Genomic DNA, 15,664 nt, shown 5'->3' on the forward strand with positions numbered 1-15,664 from the left:
AGTGTACAGGGGAGTTTCAGCCCATGAACGCAGAAGAAGAACGAAGAAGAATTAAAACAAGAACAAGAACAAGAAGACGTTTTCTTGTGTCGTCAGGATAGTACGAGCTATGCATATTTTTTTCTTCTTTTTCTTCTTCGTTCATAGGCTGAAACTCCCACGTTCACTCATGCACGAGTGGGTTTTTACGTGTATGATCGTTTTTACCCCGCAATTTAGGCACCGATATGCCGGTTACGAGGGGAAGCATGCTGGGTATTTTCGTGTTTTTATAACCCACTGAACCCTGACATGGATCACAGGATCTTTTCCATGCACACTTGGTCATGTGCTTGCGTGTACACACGAAGCAGGATAAGGCACTAGCAGGTCTTTACCTAAGTTGACCTCGGAGGCCGACGTCTTGCGCCCGTCTAAGCTATACATATTTTCAATCCAGGTCTATCTGAGTTGTTCTTGTCCTCCGCGATGAAGACAACGTCAACCCGGCCTGTGTTGGTCTTCTTCTTGGCGCTCCTTGGGCTGACCAGCTGTGTCAGTGATTCGGTCTGGCTCCCCAAATCTACAGGCGTAAGGCTCTCCTCCACAGTGCAATTGACATCTCCTTCTCCACCGGGTTTTAGTCTCGCACACTTTCCTGATGCCAAGCTCACCCCATCGTCGTGTGCGTCTTGTCCTGATGCATCGGAAAACCTTCACAGACTTGGCGCTTTAGAACGTGGCGCGCTGAACCTGTCAGAATCGCGCGTCTATTCTCAAGCCACTGTGCGAACGAGTAACAAGAGGACAGAGTCGACATCACGAGAGGATCACCAAGACGACACGCTTCCTATTTCTATGACGTCATTGACATCTGGCGTTGTGTGGTCGAGTGAGTCTTCCTGTCCAAGGCTTGGTTACTACTGTCCAATGGACGCGTCCTTCACAGTGACAGTGCCTGAGAACCACGCGACTATGATAAGCTTCCCGACCTTCGTGATGCAGTGGGCGTACTACACCTTTAGATACGGTTTCGCCGAGCTCTCAGCAATTCGCGCAGATGGCAGCACATCGCGCATCTGGAGAGCCAGATCTCAGGTAAGTGTCCAGTTTAAATGCCTCGACCTCTCAGCCCTTCGCGCAGATGACAGCATGTCGCGCATCTGGAGAGCCACATCTCAGGTGAGTGTCCAGTTTAAATGCCTTCTTTGTCCACGAGCCACTTTTTGAGTTGAACCTGTATTCAATAACGATAACTCAGGCCACCACCATCTCTCTCTCTCTCTCTCTCTCTCTCTCTCTCTCTCTCTCTCTCTCTCTCTCTCTCTCTCTCTCTCTCTCTCTCTCTCTCTCTCGAAGAAGAAGAAGAAGAAGAAGAAAATGTGAAGTATAAGTGGTTTTATTCCTTCAAATGTGCATTTCAAGCAGAGAAATATTTGTGCATTACGGATAGATGGAGAAGGGATAATAAATTATTTTGCAAGATTCAGACTGAGGACATGTGGTTTATATAGCAATAAACAGTGGTTTGTAATTGATGAACAAGTACAAAATTGCTTATGTCCATTGTGTACAGAGGAACCAGAAGATGAAGTCCACTTCCTCTTCAAGTGTAAATGTTATGCGAGTTTGAGACAAAAGTTTGCAATTTTAGAATGTGCGTCCTCTCAGCCCGACATGAACACGGTGTTTCGACTGCTGGCATCGAGTGATTTGAGAGTGATGAGATCACTTGCATGTTTTATTGCCATGGCTTTGGATATAAGGAAGAAAAAAATGGAAGAAAGAGAATTACATTGTAGATTATTAAGTAAACAACAGATGGGTGGTCTGTTCCCATAACATTCTTAATGATTTAAGTTTTAATGATGTGTTTGATGCTTTTAGACTTTTTAACGAATTTTAATGCATCATTGTATGATGATTATGCAACTGGGAGGAAGAATCCGTGTGTGAGCGCGAGCGTACGTTTGTGTGTGTGGCAGAGAGAGAGAGAGAGAGAGAGAGAGAGAGAGAGAGAGAGAGGAGTGTGTGGGTGGATGTGTTTGCAGAGATGGTTATGTTTATTTCTTCTGTAAATTATATCCCCTTGTCTAAAGGGCTTTGAAAGCTGAGGACAATAAACTCTCAAAGCGTCAAAGCGTCAAAGCGTGTCTCTCTCTCTCTCTCTCTCTCTCTCTCTCTCTTCTCTCTCTCTCTCTCTCTCTCTCTCTCTCTCTCTCTCTCTCTCTCTCTCTCTCTCTCTGTCTCAGTATTCTCTCTCTCTCTTTTGCTCTGCTAAGAGATTTTTTTTATAATCTCGGAAGTAAGTCTCTGCTGACTTTCAGTTGTGTCTCTCACAACTTTGATTGTGTGTATATATATATATATATATTTTTTTTTAATCAAACAAAATCTCAGGTCACCATTCTTCCCGAGGTGTTCCACACGTCAGTGAGGCTAAGAGTGTTCGTTCCAAGCAACTCCAAGCTGACGAAAGGCTTCAGCATGCGCTTCTCCATCCATTCTGACCGGGAGACTCCGCCCACGGTGAGAAGGGGGGTGTTCAATTGCTCCGTGCCCTTCTTCCCCGCCTTCAAGCAACACCTGGCGTGTAACCTGAAGGCGGAGTGTGAGGGAGGGGAGGACGAGAACAGCGACTGTCCCTTCACTGACCGTGCCGCCTGCCCGGGGGGTGTGGTTGTGGAGGGTAAGAAGAACAAGAACAAGAGTTTATTCCGCCATATAAGGCACGCAAAAAAAGTTGTATGTTTCTGGTAACATGACTACAAAAAATAGGGTAGGTAGGTAGGGATTTTTTTGTTGCTTTTTTTTGTTGGTCAGGGTAGAAAATAACTAGGCTATACAGTGACGCGCGCAAAGAGACTGGACTTACTATACAAAGAGAAAGACAACACATTACAAAACAAATGAGACAAAAGGGATGCGGGGTTATCCCCCTTGTGTCGTCTGCCGTCTGTTACTTTCGTTTTGACGCGCTTTTTTTGCTTTTTTTTTTACAAATGCAATTAAAAAAAGTCTAGGGTCGGCGGGAAAAAACTATGTAGGGTCGGGTGACCAGAAACATACAACTTTTTTTTTTGCCTAAGCAGAACAGCCTTTGGTATTTGTCCTGGTGTGGAAACACTCATTCATCCATACACTCCTTGCATAAGAGTCAAAAGACTAACAACAACAACAACAACAACGACTACACTCCTTGCATAAAGTCAAAAGGCTAACTACAACAACAACAACAACAACAACAACAACAACATTAACAACACAGTCAGAGTCATCACCGACGTACAGAGAACTAAAATGAATTCACCATCATGTTTAAAAAAAAAATTTAAAAAAAGTTGTTGTTTATGTATGAATGACTGAATGTATATGATAACATTTGTGATTAAAATGCACATAAAAATTATTGTGAGTACGAATGCTCTCTCTCTCTCTCTCTCCAAGGTAAGTGCTTTACCCACGTCTTCAGGAACCGGACAGTGACATGGGAGGTGGCGAGGCGGGACTGCCAGAAACGGGGCGGGGACTTGGCTACTCTCACCAGCTCTCTGCAGTGGCAGGCTTTCTTCCGACTTGCCAGCTCCAAAAACCTCATCAGGTATAAAAAAAAAATTAAAAAAAAATAGAATCTTAAACAAACGAGGCAGATCGCTATCAGGGCTCCCCATGGAAGCCCGTCCTAGAGGGTCCAGGGACCCCCATTTTTAATGTTTAGAGGGTCCATGGACCCCTTACACGGAGTTTTAGAAGGTCCCAAGAGTTCCTGGTCCCCAAACCCCATCTGTTTCTATAACGCATTGTTATCGCGAATAATGTGATAATTATGATGTAGGTTTTTTTAATCAGAATATTTGAGTATAGGACGCAGGGACGCATATTTTGGGGAGCCCTGGCTATTTGAATATCAAATAACCAAAGGGAAGTAAGCGCTCTAAAATGCATTAGACATGTGTAATGGAGTAAGCGAGAGTTATTAAAGAACCAATCTCCGGGGGCCCGGTAGCTCAGTTGGTAGAGCACTGGACTTGTGATCAAAAGGTCGCAGGTTCGAATTCGGGCCGGGACGGACACGGGTCAACTTTATGTGCAGACCCAGAGACGGAAGCCATGTCCCACCCCCGTGTCATCACAATGGCCCGTAAAAGACCTTGGTCATTCTGCCATAAGTGCAGGTGGCTGAATACACCTAAACACGCAGACACCTGGGTAGCGCGACTCCGTTGCTGCTAGCTTTCCACTGGGAGGAAGCGACCCGAATTTCCCAGCGATGGGACAATAAAGTAATGAGAATGAGAATGAGAATGAGAATAACTGGCACCTGAGAGAATGAAAGTCGCTTGTTCATTTCAATGCTTGTTCTTCTCTCGGGTGCCAGGAGATTGGTTCCGTCTAACTCTCGCTTAATCCATTACACATGTTGTCTGCATTTTAGAGCGCTTTCGTTCCATTTGGTTTAAGCAAAATGTTATTCAAAAATCATCACATGAAACAATTGAAAATATACAACTAGGACACGCACTCAAGCTTATGCTGATATTACGTGACCAGAACAATACTGAATGACCCACATTTTGTTGTTTGATATCTCATACGTCCTTTTGTCCAATTGTTGTTATAATCGTTTACAGGGTGTGCCGAAAAAAAATTTCATTTTGATGTAACATTTTAATGGACAATAAAGTGTTGTTATTGTTATTGTTATTGTTATTATCAGGCAGATGTATATCGGCTTGAAGAGCTACCGCACGGCCTTGCCCCGAATCTACAACTATCTGTACGTGTGGGTGGATGGAATTGTCAACTACCGGATCGCCACCCGGGTGGACGACTACACCCGCTTCTTTAACACCATCTGCTTCATGCACAAAGGTAGTACCTCCACACTGCCTCTCTCTCTGTGTTATTAATAATAATTATTTAAGTTATTGAGACATCCCAGTGCACTAAGGCATGTTTAGAGCAAATCGAGAAAATTCATTATTGAACGAGACTTCATTTGAACTCGGAGAAAGGACTGTGTTCTTAGTTATTTGCGATTCGAAACCTCTAGTCGAGCTTCGACGGATTGACTGTGCAGAGTGACTCCCCTTCAATTGGCTGACCCCCAAGTTCGACGGTTAGCACATTTTCAAAATAAATGTGGCATGTTTCTCGTGTGGTATCTTCACTCATCGGGGAGTCTGGTACTAAATATGAACGGTAAGAATGCTCTGAACCCTACACGTATTATATCCCCATCGTTTTTTCGTTCATATTTGGCCAACATGTTAGTTTGCTGAGCGGGGTTTATGTCGTCTGCTAGGCTAGCGCAATCGAACCACTGCAGCCTGATTCCAAAAAAAAAAAATTGCTCGTCACGTTGCACTAAGTCTGCACGCATGAGGCAGGCTGGTAATAAGCCTTATATGGTACGGACGTTCTAAACCCTACACGTTTTCGATTCTGATTGTTCTTGCCTTGAAATAATAATTCGGAAACCATTCATTTACTGAACTGATGCAGTCGTATTTTAGTGTAGTCTGCTACGTATATTCCAAATGCTGATCTAGCTGGTACGTTATCGCAATAACACTTGTGTTTTCTGTTAGCTGCTGGGAATTGTATACTAACTCATCATTTGGTAATGTGGATAATAAGCTACGGCATAATTATGAGAAGAATCTTCGCAAGTCGAAACTGAAAAATTAGACACAGCGGGTTCTATTTTTAGATCAGTGGCAACTGTGGCACAGGCACATGCAATCTGTCAGAAAAAAACACTTCTGCTTTAATTGAGAAGCAGGAAAATTATGGTACATGTATTTTGGTATTGTGGAGAATATAAGCTACATGTCATTAATTAATTCTGAGGATGAGAGTACAGTCTCGCTTAGGCAAAGGGCGGAAGAATACGCTCTGTGGAAAAGTTAGCGCATCGCCATTAGCCAATCAACTGGTTCACATCAGTCATGTGACACCAGTACTTACTGACAAATATTATTATTATAATGAGAGCTTATATAGCGCGAACCACAGTGAACTGTGCTCTCCACGCTTAACATATTAACTATGAATAAAAAACCATACTATTTAAACATCTAATACATATTATTGTATTTGATTACATAATAAGCGTTCAAGTAATGACTTATATTGTTTTTCTTGTATTTTATTTCTTGTAACGAATTACTGCCTGTTCTACACACACAAAAATGTACGGTTACTTGAATTTACATGTTGCATGTCTCAGAATTGACGTTCTCTTCGCACGCGCTTTCGTCCTAGTCTCTTTTTGTGGTTGCCTGTACGTTCCCCCCCGCCCCCTCCCGCCCAACCCACCCCCTCTATTATTTTCTCCTCGGTAGATTCTTCTCGTTTTTATATTTAGTCAAGTTTTGACTAAATATTTTAACGTAGAGGGGGGAATCGAGACGAGGGTCGTGGTGTATGTGTGTGTGTGTGTGTGTGTGTCTGTGTGTGTGTGTAGAGCGATTCAGACTAAACTACTGGACCGATCTTTATGAAATTTGACATGAGAGTTCCTGGGTATGAAATCCCCGAACGTTTTTTTTCATTTTTTTGATAAATGTCTTTGATGACGTCATATCCGGCTTTTCGTGAAAGTTGAGGCGGCACTGTCACGCCCTCATTTTTCAACCAAATTGGTTGAAATTTTGGTCAAGTAATCTTCGACGAAGCCCGGGGTTCGGTATTGCATTTCAGCTTGGTGGCTTAAACATTAATTAATGACTTTGGTCATTAAAAATCTGAAAATTGTAAAAAAAAAAAAAAATTTATAAAACGATCCAAATTTACGTTTCTCTTATTCTTCATCATTTGCTGATTCCAAAAACATATAAATATGTTATATTCGGATTAAAAACAAGCTCTGAAAATTAAATATATAAAAATGATTATCAAAATTAAATTGTCCAAATCAATTTAAAAACACTTTCATCTTATTCCTTGTCGGTTCCTGATTCCAAAAACATATAGATATGATATGTTTGGATTAAAAACACGCTCAGAAAGTTAAAACAAAGAGAGGTACAGAAAAGCGTGCTATCCTTCTTAGCGCAACTACTACCCCGCTCTTCTTGTCAATTTCACTGCCTTTGCCATGAGCGGTGGACTGACGATGCCACGAGTATACGGTCTTGCTGAAAAATGGCAGCTACTTGACTAAATATTGTATTTTCGCCTTACGCGACTTGTTTTTAGTTCCCCATCCCCATTCATACAATTTGTTTTACTGGCTTATCTTTGTCGTGTCCACCATTATGAAAATGTGTGTAATTTAGTATTGTTTTGGTCACGTACTAATAAGCATTTGCTTAAGTGCGTGTCCTAGTTGTATATTTTCAATTGTTTCATGTGATGAATTTTGAATACAATTTTGTTTAAACCAAAGGTAGCCCGCGCTACGAGTACCTGTACTACATCGCTTGTGACGAGTACTTGTACCAGGACTACGTCTGTCAAATCACAGTGCACAACATCACTGGCAACACCTCCATACTCTTGCCACCGCTCTTTCCGGGGTCTAACGATGGGGTCAACACTTCGGCTATGTTCGTAAACAACGGTAATGGGTCTTCTTCCCCATTGGATGAGGACAACTTGATGTATGTCCGATGTGAGGACGGTCACGTGACGCACAACTTCCTGTCATGTGACACGAGAAGTCAGTGCGGGGAGAAGAGCTACCCGTCACAGTGCAGTATCGAGAGCAACGGCTCGGACACCAACTCTGTGGAGATGTTCCCGTGTGACGATCAGACCATGACCATACACTACACGCTGGTGTGTGACTTCAGGCAAGACTGCCACGACGGGTCCGACGAATCGTTGTGTGTGCACAGACAGGACTGCCAGGCTTTCCAGTGCCACTCCGGTCAGTGCATCTACCCCGGGATGAAGTGTAACGGTGTCACGGACTGCTGGGACGGGTCTGATGAAGAATGCATTCGCTATCTACAGCGCGAAACGTCCACCTACCTGCTGGAGCCGCCAGCTGAGGTCTCCTTTGACACTGACCAGCAGTCGGTGACGATTCGAGGTCAGTCTGACGTCGTGTGTCCCATGACGCATTATCTCTGTCCTGACGGCTTCTGCTTCCCGCTCTACACGCGCTGTAACGGCGTGGCCGACTGTGCGGGGAGGGAGGACGAGGCTGGGTGCCAGGAAGTGCAGTGTCCCGGTCTGTACCGCTGTCTGTCCTCCGCGGTCTGCCTGCACGCTGACCACCTGTGTGACGGCTGGCCGCAGTGTCCGCAGCGTGACGACGAGTGGCTGTGTCAACACGACTGTCCCAAAGAATGTCAGTGTCAAGGTCACGCCTTCGTCTGTTCGTCGCGCTTCCCTGCCGCCTCCTTCCCCCACCTGCGTTACCTGGACGCTGCAGACTCCGGCATGAAAACTCGTGACGTGACGGGGCTGTCCTACCTGGTGTGGCTCAGCCTGCGTCAGTGCGGTCTGACTGGGGTGACGGAGATGAGCCTCCCCAACGTGAGGACTCTGGACCTCAGCCACAACGACCTGGACTTCTTGGCCATGGACGTGTTCCTGCCTCTCATCAACCTGAGAGTGCTGGACCTCTCTCACAACCCTCTCAGCGTCTTGGTCAGCCATGGCTCTGTGCTCAGGCAGCTCAGTCTCGGCCACGTAGACCTGTCCCACGTGCTGCTAGGGAGCTTCAACAGCTCCGTCCTGTCCGGCTTCCCTACGGTGACGACGCTGAACCTGTCAGAGAGCGATGTGACCGCCATCACCGCTGACGGCTTCCAGTACACCCCCAGCCTTCGTGTCCTGGACCTGAGAGGCAGCGACGTGAGGGAGTATCCTCGGGATGTCTTCCTCAACCACACGCACCTCCGGGCCATCTACGCCGACAACTACAAGCTCTGCTGCAAGGTGAGCAAATCCAAAAACAAAGAGACTGCCCACGTTCCAAAATTCAGAATAAAAAAAAACAAGAAAGGTAAGTTGTTGGAACGTTTGTTTTTGACCCAAAAAAATTATGATAAGTATTGTTTAACGCCCTCACGGTAAAACCATTAGGGGCATGTTCCCGGCTTTGACCCCGACTTTTGATGATAAAAAGATTTTTTTTTTTTTTTTTAAGGGCCACCACAAGGGAGGGGAGGGACTGTTGTCGCCAAAGACAAAGCAATACGTTACAATCACAAATATATCGATCCAACAGTCTTTTAAGTGAGCAGACAAACAATTAAAAATGTGAGCTGTGCTCAGGATTTGCTGCCTGAGGGTTTCGACCAGAGCAACTGCCACGCCCCTGTGGACGAGATCTCGTCGTGCGACGATCTGCTGCGCTCCAACAGCTACCGGGCCTTCCTGTGGATATTCTCCGTGCTGTCCATCCTGGGCAACTTGGGATCACTCGTCTCCAGGTAAGGGACTATGCTCACCTATGTAACTTCAGCAGGACCGACGACGCACTGCAGATTATACCAGCCCGCTACAAGTTGCGTGAAAGGAAAACAGGCCAAGTTCTCGTCATAATCCCCAACGCAGCATAAATAATATGCAGTGCGTCGTCTGTGCCGCTGACTCTGCGCAGGTATATTCTGCCCGTAATGATGAACTTTAGCGTGTTAAATTCATAGCTCAAAATCCACTGCAATTTCGCCTCCAATTTTGCAGAATCTGCCCTTGTAAGCATAAGAAGTCATTTTAGATACTTTTGAAGTCTCGGCGGAATGAACTGTTCGGATGCATTCGTTTACATGCCTTTTTCTATGAAAACATCGCCTAAACTGTCATTTTTCGACGGAGGGGAGGCAACTCTGTCAATATTACGATGGCGGGGAGGCAACTCTCTCGGATTTGTCCGCTATTACGTATGCATTTTCTCGTCATTTTCGTCGATCAAATGACCAGATTAATTAATTATGCTTAAGTTTGGAGCTCAATCCGTCAATTAATTTCACGAACAAATGTTCTCTAGCTTGATTACAGGGTCTTCTATCAAAAGTTAATTTTGAGGTATGAATTGAACACGCCGCTAAAGTTCAACCTCACTCGTCCCCAGGCTGTTTCTGGTGCGGAGAAAGAGCGGAACGTCCTTCAATATGTTCGTCACCAACCTCAGCGTGGCCGACCTGCTGATGGGGGTCTACCTGGCCCTGGTGGGCTCTGCGGACCACGTCTACCGCGGCAGGTACTGGATTTGAACCGTCTTTTCTGTTCTGTCGTCTTTCTTCTTCTTTTGTGTGTACTTCTCGTCCCCGATGAAGACCCCAGTGGTCGAAACGTCGCCTGTATTTGTTTCGTTTTCGTCATTCCAACGTCAGTACGGTGCTTTTTGGTCTTTTTGTTGTTCGCTCTCACGTGCAGTCGCCATTTTTTCTTTTGCTTTCGTCTTTTATTCAACAATGTATCGATACAATGCAGAGTGAGCATGTTTATAATCCACAACTACCGCGACAAGTACTGGATTTGAACCGTCTTTTGTTCAACAATGCATTTTTATATATTTTTTTTACCTCAGTTTCATGCAGGCTACTTCAAACGTATTGTTCACGTACAAAAAAAGGAAATTTTCTATATTTAACAATGTATCGATACCATGCAGAGTGAGCATGTTTATAATCCACAACAATCGCGACATGTACTGGGTTTATACAGTGGTTATATTCAAACAATCATCAATACAACACATACGGAGCATGCTTATAATCCACAACTACTGCGACAGGCACTGGCTTTGAACCGTGTTTTATTCAACAATGTGGCATCGCGACAGGCACTGGCTTTGAACCGTGTTTAATTCAACAATGTGGCATCGCGACAGGTACTGGCTTTGAACCGTGTTTTATTCAACAATGTGGCATCGCGACAGGTACTGGCTTTGAACCGTGTTTTATTCAACAATGTGGCATCGCGACAGGTACTGGCTTTGAACCGTGTTTTATTCAACAATGTGGCATCGCGACAGGTACTGGCTTTGAACCGTGTTTTATTCAACAATGTGGCATTGCGACAGGCACTGGCTTTGAACCGTGTTTAATTCAACAATGTGGCATCGCGACAGGCACTGGCTTTGAACCGTGTTTTATTCAACAATGTGGCATCGCGACAGGTACTGGCTTTGAACCGTGTTTTATTCAACAATGTGGCATCGCGACAGGTACTGGCTTTGAACCGTGTTTTATTCAACAATGTGGCATCGCGACAGGTACTGGCTTTGAACCGTGTTTTATTCAACAATGTGGCATCGCGACAGGTACTGGCTTTGAACCGTGTTTTATTCAACAATGTGGCATCGCGACAGGTACTGGCTTTGAACCGTGTTTTATTCAACAATGTGGCATCGCGACAGGTACTGGCTTTGAACCGTGTTTTATTCAACAATGTGGCATCGCGACAGGTACTGGCTTTGAACCGTGTTTTATTCAACAATGTGGCATCGCGACAGGTACTGGCTTTGAACCGTGTTTTATTCAACAATGTGGCATCGCGACAGGTACTGGCTTTGAACCGTGTTTTATTCAACAATGTGGCATCGCGACAGGTACTGGCTTTGAACCGTGTTTTATTCAACAATGTGGCATCGCGACAGGTACTGGCTTTGAACCGTGTTTTATTCAACAATGTGGCATCGCGACAGGCACTGGCTTTGAACCGTGTTTTATTCAACAATGTGGCATCGCGACAGGCACTGGCTTTGAACCGTGTTTTATTCAACAATGTGGCATCGGGGCAGGTACTGGCTTTGAACCGTGTTTTATTCAACAATGTGGCATCGCGGCAGGTACTGGCTTTGAACCGTGTTTTATTCAACAATGTGGCATCGGGGCAGGTACTGGCTTTGAACCGTGTTTTATTCAACAATGTGGCATCGCGACAGGTACTGGCTTTGAACCGTGTTTTATTCAACAATGTGGCATCGGGGCAGGTACTTCTGGTTCGAGGAGACGTGGAAGCCCAGCGTGGCGTGCAAGATCGCGGGCTTCCTGTCGCTCCTGTCCAACGAGGTGTCAGCCTTCACCATCTGTCTCATCACGCTGGACCGCTTTCTCGTGCTCAGCTCCCCTTTCAGCGACGTCCGCTTCAGGAAGATGTCCACGGCTGTGGCGTGTGTCCTGGCCTGGACCATCGGGCTGTGCCTCGCCGCCGTGCCCCTGCTGCCTGGGACATCGGAGTGGGAGTTCTACAGCCACACCGGCATCTGCATCCCGCTGCCCATCACGCGATCCAACTTCAAGGTGTGTGTGTGTGTGTGTGTGTGTGTGTTGGGGGATGTGTGTGTACCCATGTTTCCACAGGTTTGGTTGCCTAAATCACCATAAGGCAACCATCCACACGTGGATGGCAATTTAAACTCTGGATGGCAACCTAATTGTGTGGATGGTCGCTTCATTTAACACCGTTAAATTGACTTTTTTGACGGAAAGAATGTCATAACAATGTTCAAAATGACATTCTTTCCGTCCTCTATAGGCGACGAAATAGGTCAAATTTTGTGCATTTTTTAGTGCAAAATTCTTCGATGCCGGAGCGAGTACTGCACCCAGTGCTGTTGTAGTGCAAGTGCACTAGAAAGGCACTGCACCCAGTGCCGCCTCTTAGGTAACCATCCACACATATAGGTGCGTGTGTGTGTGTGTGTGTGTGTGTGTGCGTGAGTGGGTATGTATGTACCCATGTTTCCACAGGTTTGGTTGCCTAAATCACCATAAGGCAACCATCCACACGTGGATGGCAATTTAAACTCTGGATGGCAACCTAATTGTGTGGATGGTCGCTTCATTTAACACCGTTAAATTGACTTTTTTGACGGAAAGAATGTCATAACAATGTTCAAAATGACATTCTTTCCGTCCTCTATAGGCGACGAAATAGGTCAAATTTTGTGCATTTTTTAGTGCAAAATTCTTCGATGCCGGAGCGAGTACTGCACCCAGTGCTGTTGTAGTGCAAGTGCACTAGAAAGGCACTGCACCCAGTGCCGCCTCTTAGGTAACCATCCACACATATAGGTGCGTGTGATTGTGTGGGTGGGTGGATATGTGTGATTGTGTGGGTGGGTGGGTATGTGTGATTGTGTGTGTGTGTGTGTGAGTATGTGTGATTGTGTGGGTGGGTGGGTATGTGCGTATGTGTGTGTGTGTGTTTGGGGGAATGGTGGTGTGTTTGTGTGTGTATGTGTGTGTGTCTGTGTCTGTGTGTATGGGTGGGTATGAGCGTATGTGTGTGTGTTTGTGTGTGTGTTTGGGGGAATGGTGGTTTGTTTGTGTGTGTGTGTGTGTGTGTGCGTGTTGGTGCGTGTGTGTGTGTGTGTGTGTGTGCGTGCGTGTGTGTATGTGTGTGTGTGTATATATGTGTGTGTCTGTGTGTCTGTGTGTATGGGTGGGTATGAGCGTATGTGTGTGTTTGTGTGTGTGTCTGTGTGTGTGTTTGGGGTAATGGTGGTTTGTTTGTGTGTGTGTGTGTGTGTGTGCGTGTTGGTGCGTGTGTGTGTGTGTGTGTGCGTGCGCGTGCGTGCGTGTGTGTATGTGTGTGTGTGTGTGTGTGTGTGTGTGTATGTGTGTGTGTGCACGCTAATGCTATTGTACATCGCCGTGAGCTCTGGTGAGAAGGAGCGATTAATAAGGGTTCATTATTATTATCATCATTATTATTTAAGTTATTGAGACATCCCAGTGCACTAAGTGATTTATAGAGCAAATCGAGAAAATTCATTATTGAACGAAGCGCATAGCGCTGAGTTCAATAATTATTTTCGAGATTTGCTCTATAAATCCCTTAGTGCACTGGGATTGTTTCAATAACGATATTGTCGGTACCGCCAGGCGCCAGAGAAAAAAGAAGATACAACACTCACATTTTGCTACGCGCATTTGAATAGGCATAAATAACTGTGTGGTCAGGTCGTGGAAAATCTACATTTGTGTGGGCTGTCTCAAGTGTGTCGTGCTTTCGTCACACGCAAACTCTTGTTTTAATTTCTGTTGGTAAATTCCAGTGTAGCGTTAAGCTAAACAGTGATGATCTTTCAGAGAGACCTTATTTGAACTCGGAGAAAGGACTGTGTTCTTAGTTATTTGCGATTCAAAACCTCCAGTCAAGCTTCGACGGATTGACTGTGCAGAGTGACTCCCCTTGAATTGGCTAACCCCCAAGGTCGACGGTTAGCACATTTTCAAAATAAATGTGGCATGTTTCTCGTGTGGTATCTTCACTCATCGGGGAGTCTGGTACTAAATATGAACGGTAAGAATGCTCTGAACCCTACACGTATTATATCCCCATCGTTTTATCGTTCACATTTGCCCAACATGTTAATTTGCTGAGCGGGGTTTATGTCGTCTGCTAGGCTATGGCAATCGAACCACTGTGCGACAGTCTCATTTCAAAAACAAAAATTGCTCGTCACGTTGCACTGAGTCTGCACGCATGAGGCAGGCTGGTAATAAGTCTTATATATGGTAAGACCGTTCTAAACACTACACGTTTTCGATTCCGATTGTTCTTGCCTTGAAATAATAATTCGGAAACCATTCATTTACTGAACAGATGCAGTCGTATTTCATTGTAGTCTGCTACGTATAATTCCAAATGCTGATCTAGCCGGAATAACACGTACTTGTGTTTTCTGTTAGCTGCTGGGAATTGTATATACTAACTCATCATTTGGTAATGTGGATAATAAGCTACATGCCACTAACACGGCATAATTATGAGAAGAATCTTTGCAAGTCGAAACTGAAAAATTAGACACAGCGGGTTCTATTTTTAGATCAGTGGCAACTGTGGCACAGGCACATGCAATCTGTCAGAAAAAAACCCACTTCTGCTTAAATGAGAAGCAGGAAATTTATGGTCATTGGTATTGTGGAGAATATAAGCTACATTTTACTAATTAATTCTGAGGATGAGAGTACACTCTCGCTTAAGCAAAGGGCAGAAGAATACGCTCTGTGGAAAAGTTAGCGCACTCCAAGAGTGCGCTAACAGTTTTAGCGCATCGCCATTAGCCAATCAACTGGTTCACATCAGTCATGTGACACCAGTACTTACTGACAATTATTATTTAAGTTATTGAGACATCCCAGTGCACTAAGGGATTTATAGAGCAAATCGAGAAAATTCATTATTGAACGAAGCGCATAGCGCTGAGTTCAATAATTATTTTCGAGATTTGCTCTATAAATCCCTTAGTGCACTGGGATTGTTTCAATAACGATATTGTCAGTACCGCCATAGAAAAAAGAAGATTCCAAACGCACATTTTGCAACGCGCATTTGAATAGGCATAACTGTGTGGTCAGGTCGTGTTCAGTAAAGATCTACTTTTGTGTGGGGTGTCTCAAGTGTGTCGTGCTTTCGTCACACGCATTTTAATTTCTGTTGGTAAATTCCAGTGTAGCGTTAATCTGAACAGTGATGATCTTTCAGAGAGACCTCATTTGAACTCGGAGAAAGGACTTCGTTATTTGCGATTCGAAACCTCCAGTCGAGCTTCGACGGATTGACTGTGCGGAGTGACTCCCCTTGAATTGACTCGAAGCGAGACTCGACGGTTTGCACATTTTCAAAACAAATATAGCATATTTCTCGTGTTGTATCTTCACTCATCGGGGAGTCTGATACTAAATATGAACGGTAAGAATGCTCTGAACCCTACACGTATTATATCCCCATCGTTTTTTCGTTCACATTTGCCCAACATGTTAATTTG

At 44.8% G+C, this 15,664-nt stretch overlaps 2 protein-coding genes and 1 long non-coding RNA gene across 3 annotated transcripts in view; 2 read left to right on the forward strand and 1 right to left on the reverse strand.

Annotated features, from left to right (window-relative positions):
- The window catches only part of LOC138949385 (uncharacterized), a 68,980-nt gene that overhangs the window by 29,746 nt on the left and 23,570 nt on the right, over positions 1 to 15,664 (reverse strand). The gene's annotated exons all lie outside the window — the stretch shown is intronic.
- LOC138948338 (uncharacterized) lies at positions 469 to 9,380 on the forward strand. The gene is made up of 6 exons (XM_070319850.1): positions 469 to 1,161; positions 2,380 to 2,668; positions 3,463 to 3,580; positions 4,697 to 4,851; positions 7,373 to 8,874; positions 9,214 to 9,380. Exons 1-6 carry the CDS (start codon positions 469 to 471, stop codon positions 9,373 to 9,375), a joined length of 2,919 nt encoding a protein of 972 aa, XP_070175951.1. The 3' UTR covers positions 9,376 to 9,380.
- The window catches only part of LOC138948339 (relaxin receptor 2-like), a 7,623-nt gene continuing 2,011 nt past the window's right edge, over positions 10,053 to 15,664 (forward strand). The window contains exons 1-2 of the mRNA XM_070319851.1: positions 10,053 to 10,141; positions 11,879 to 12,188. Of these exons, the coding sequence (XP_070175952.1) occupies positions 10,053 to 10,141; positions 11,879 to 12,188 (399 nt within the window). The remainder of the gene's footprint in view (positions 10,142 to 11,878; positions 12,189 to 15,664) is intronic.

The sequence above is a fragment of the Littorina saxatilis genome, linkage group LG15 (assembly GCF_037325665.1).
Source record: "Littorina saxatilis isolate snail1 linkage group LG15, US_GU_Lsax_2.0, whole genome shotgun sequence".
In the NCBI taxonomy this organism is placed as follows: Eukaryota; Metazoa; Mollusca; class Gastropoda; order Littorinimorpha; family Littorinidae; genus Littorina; species Littorina saxatilis.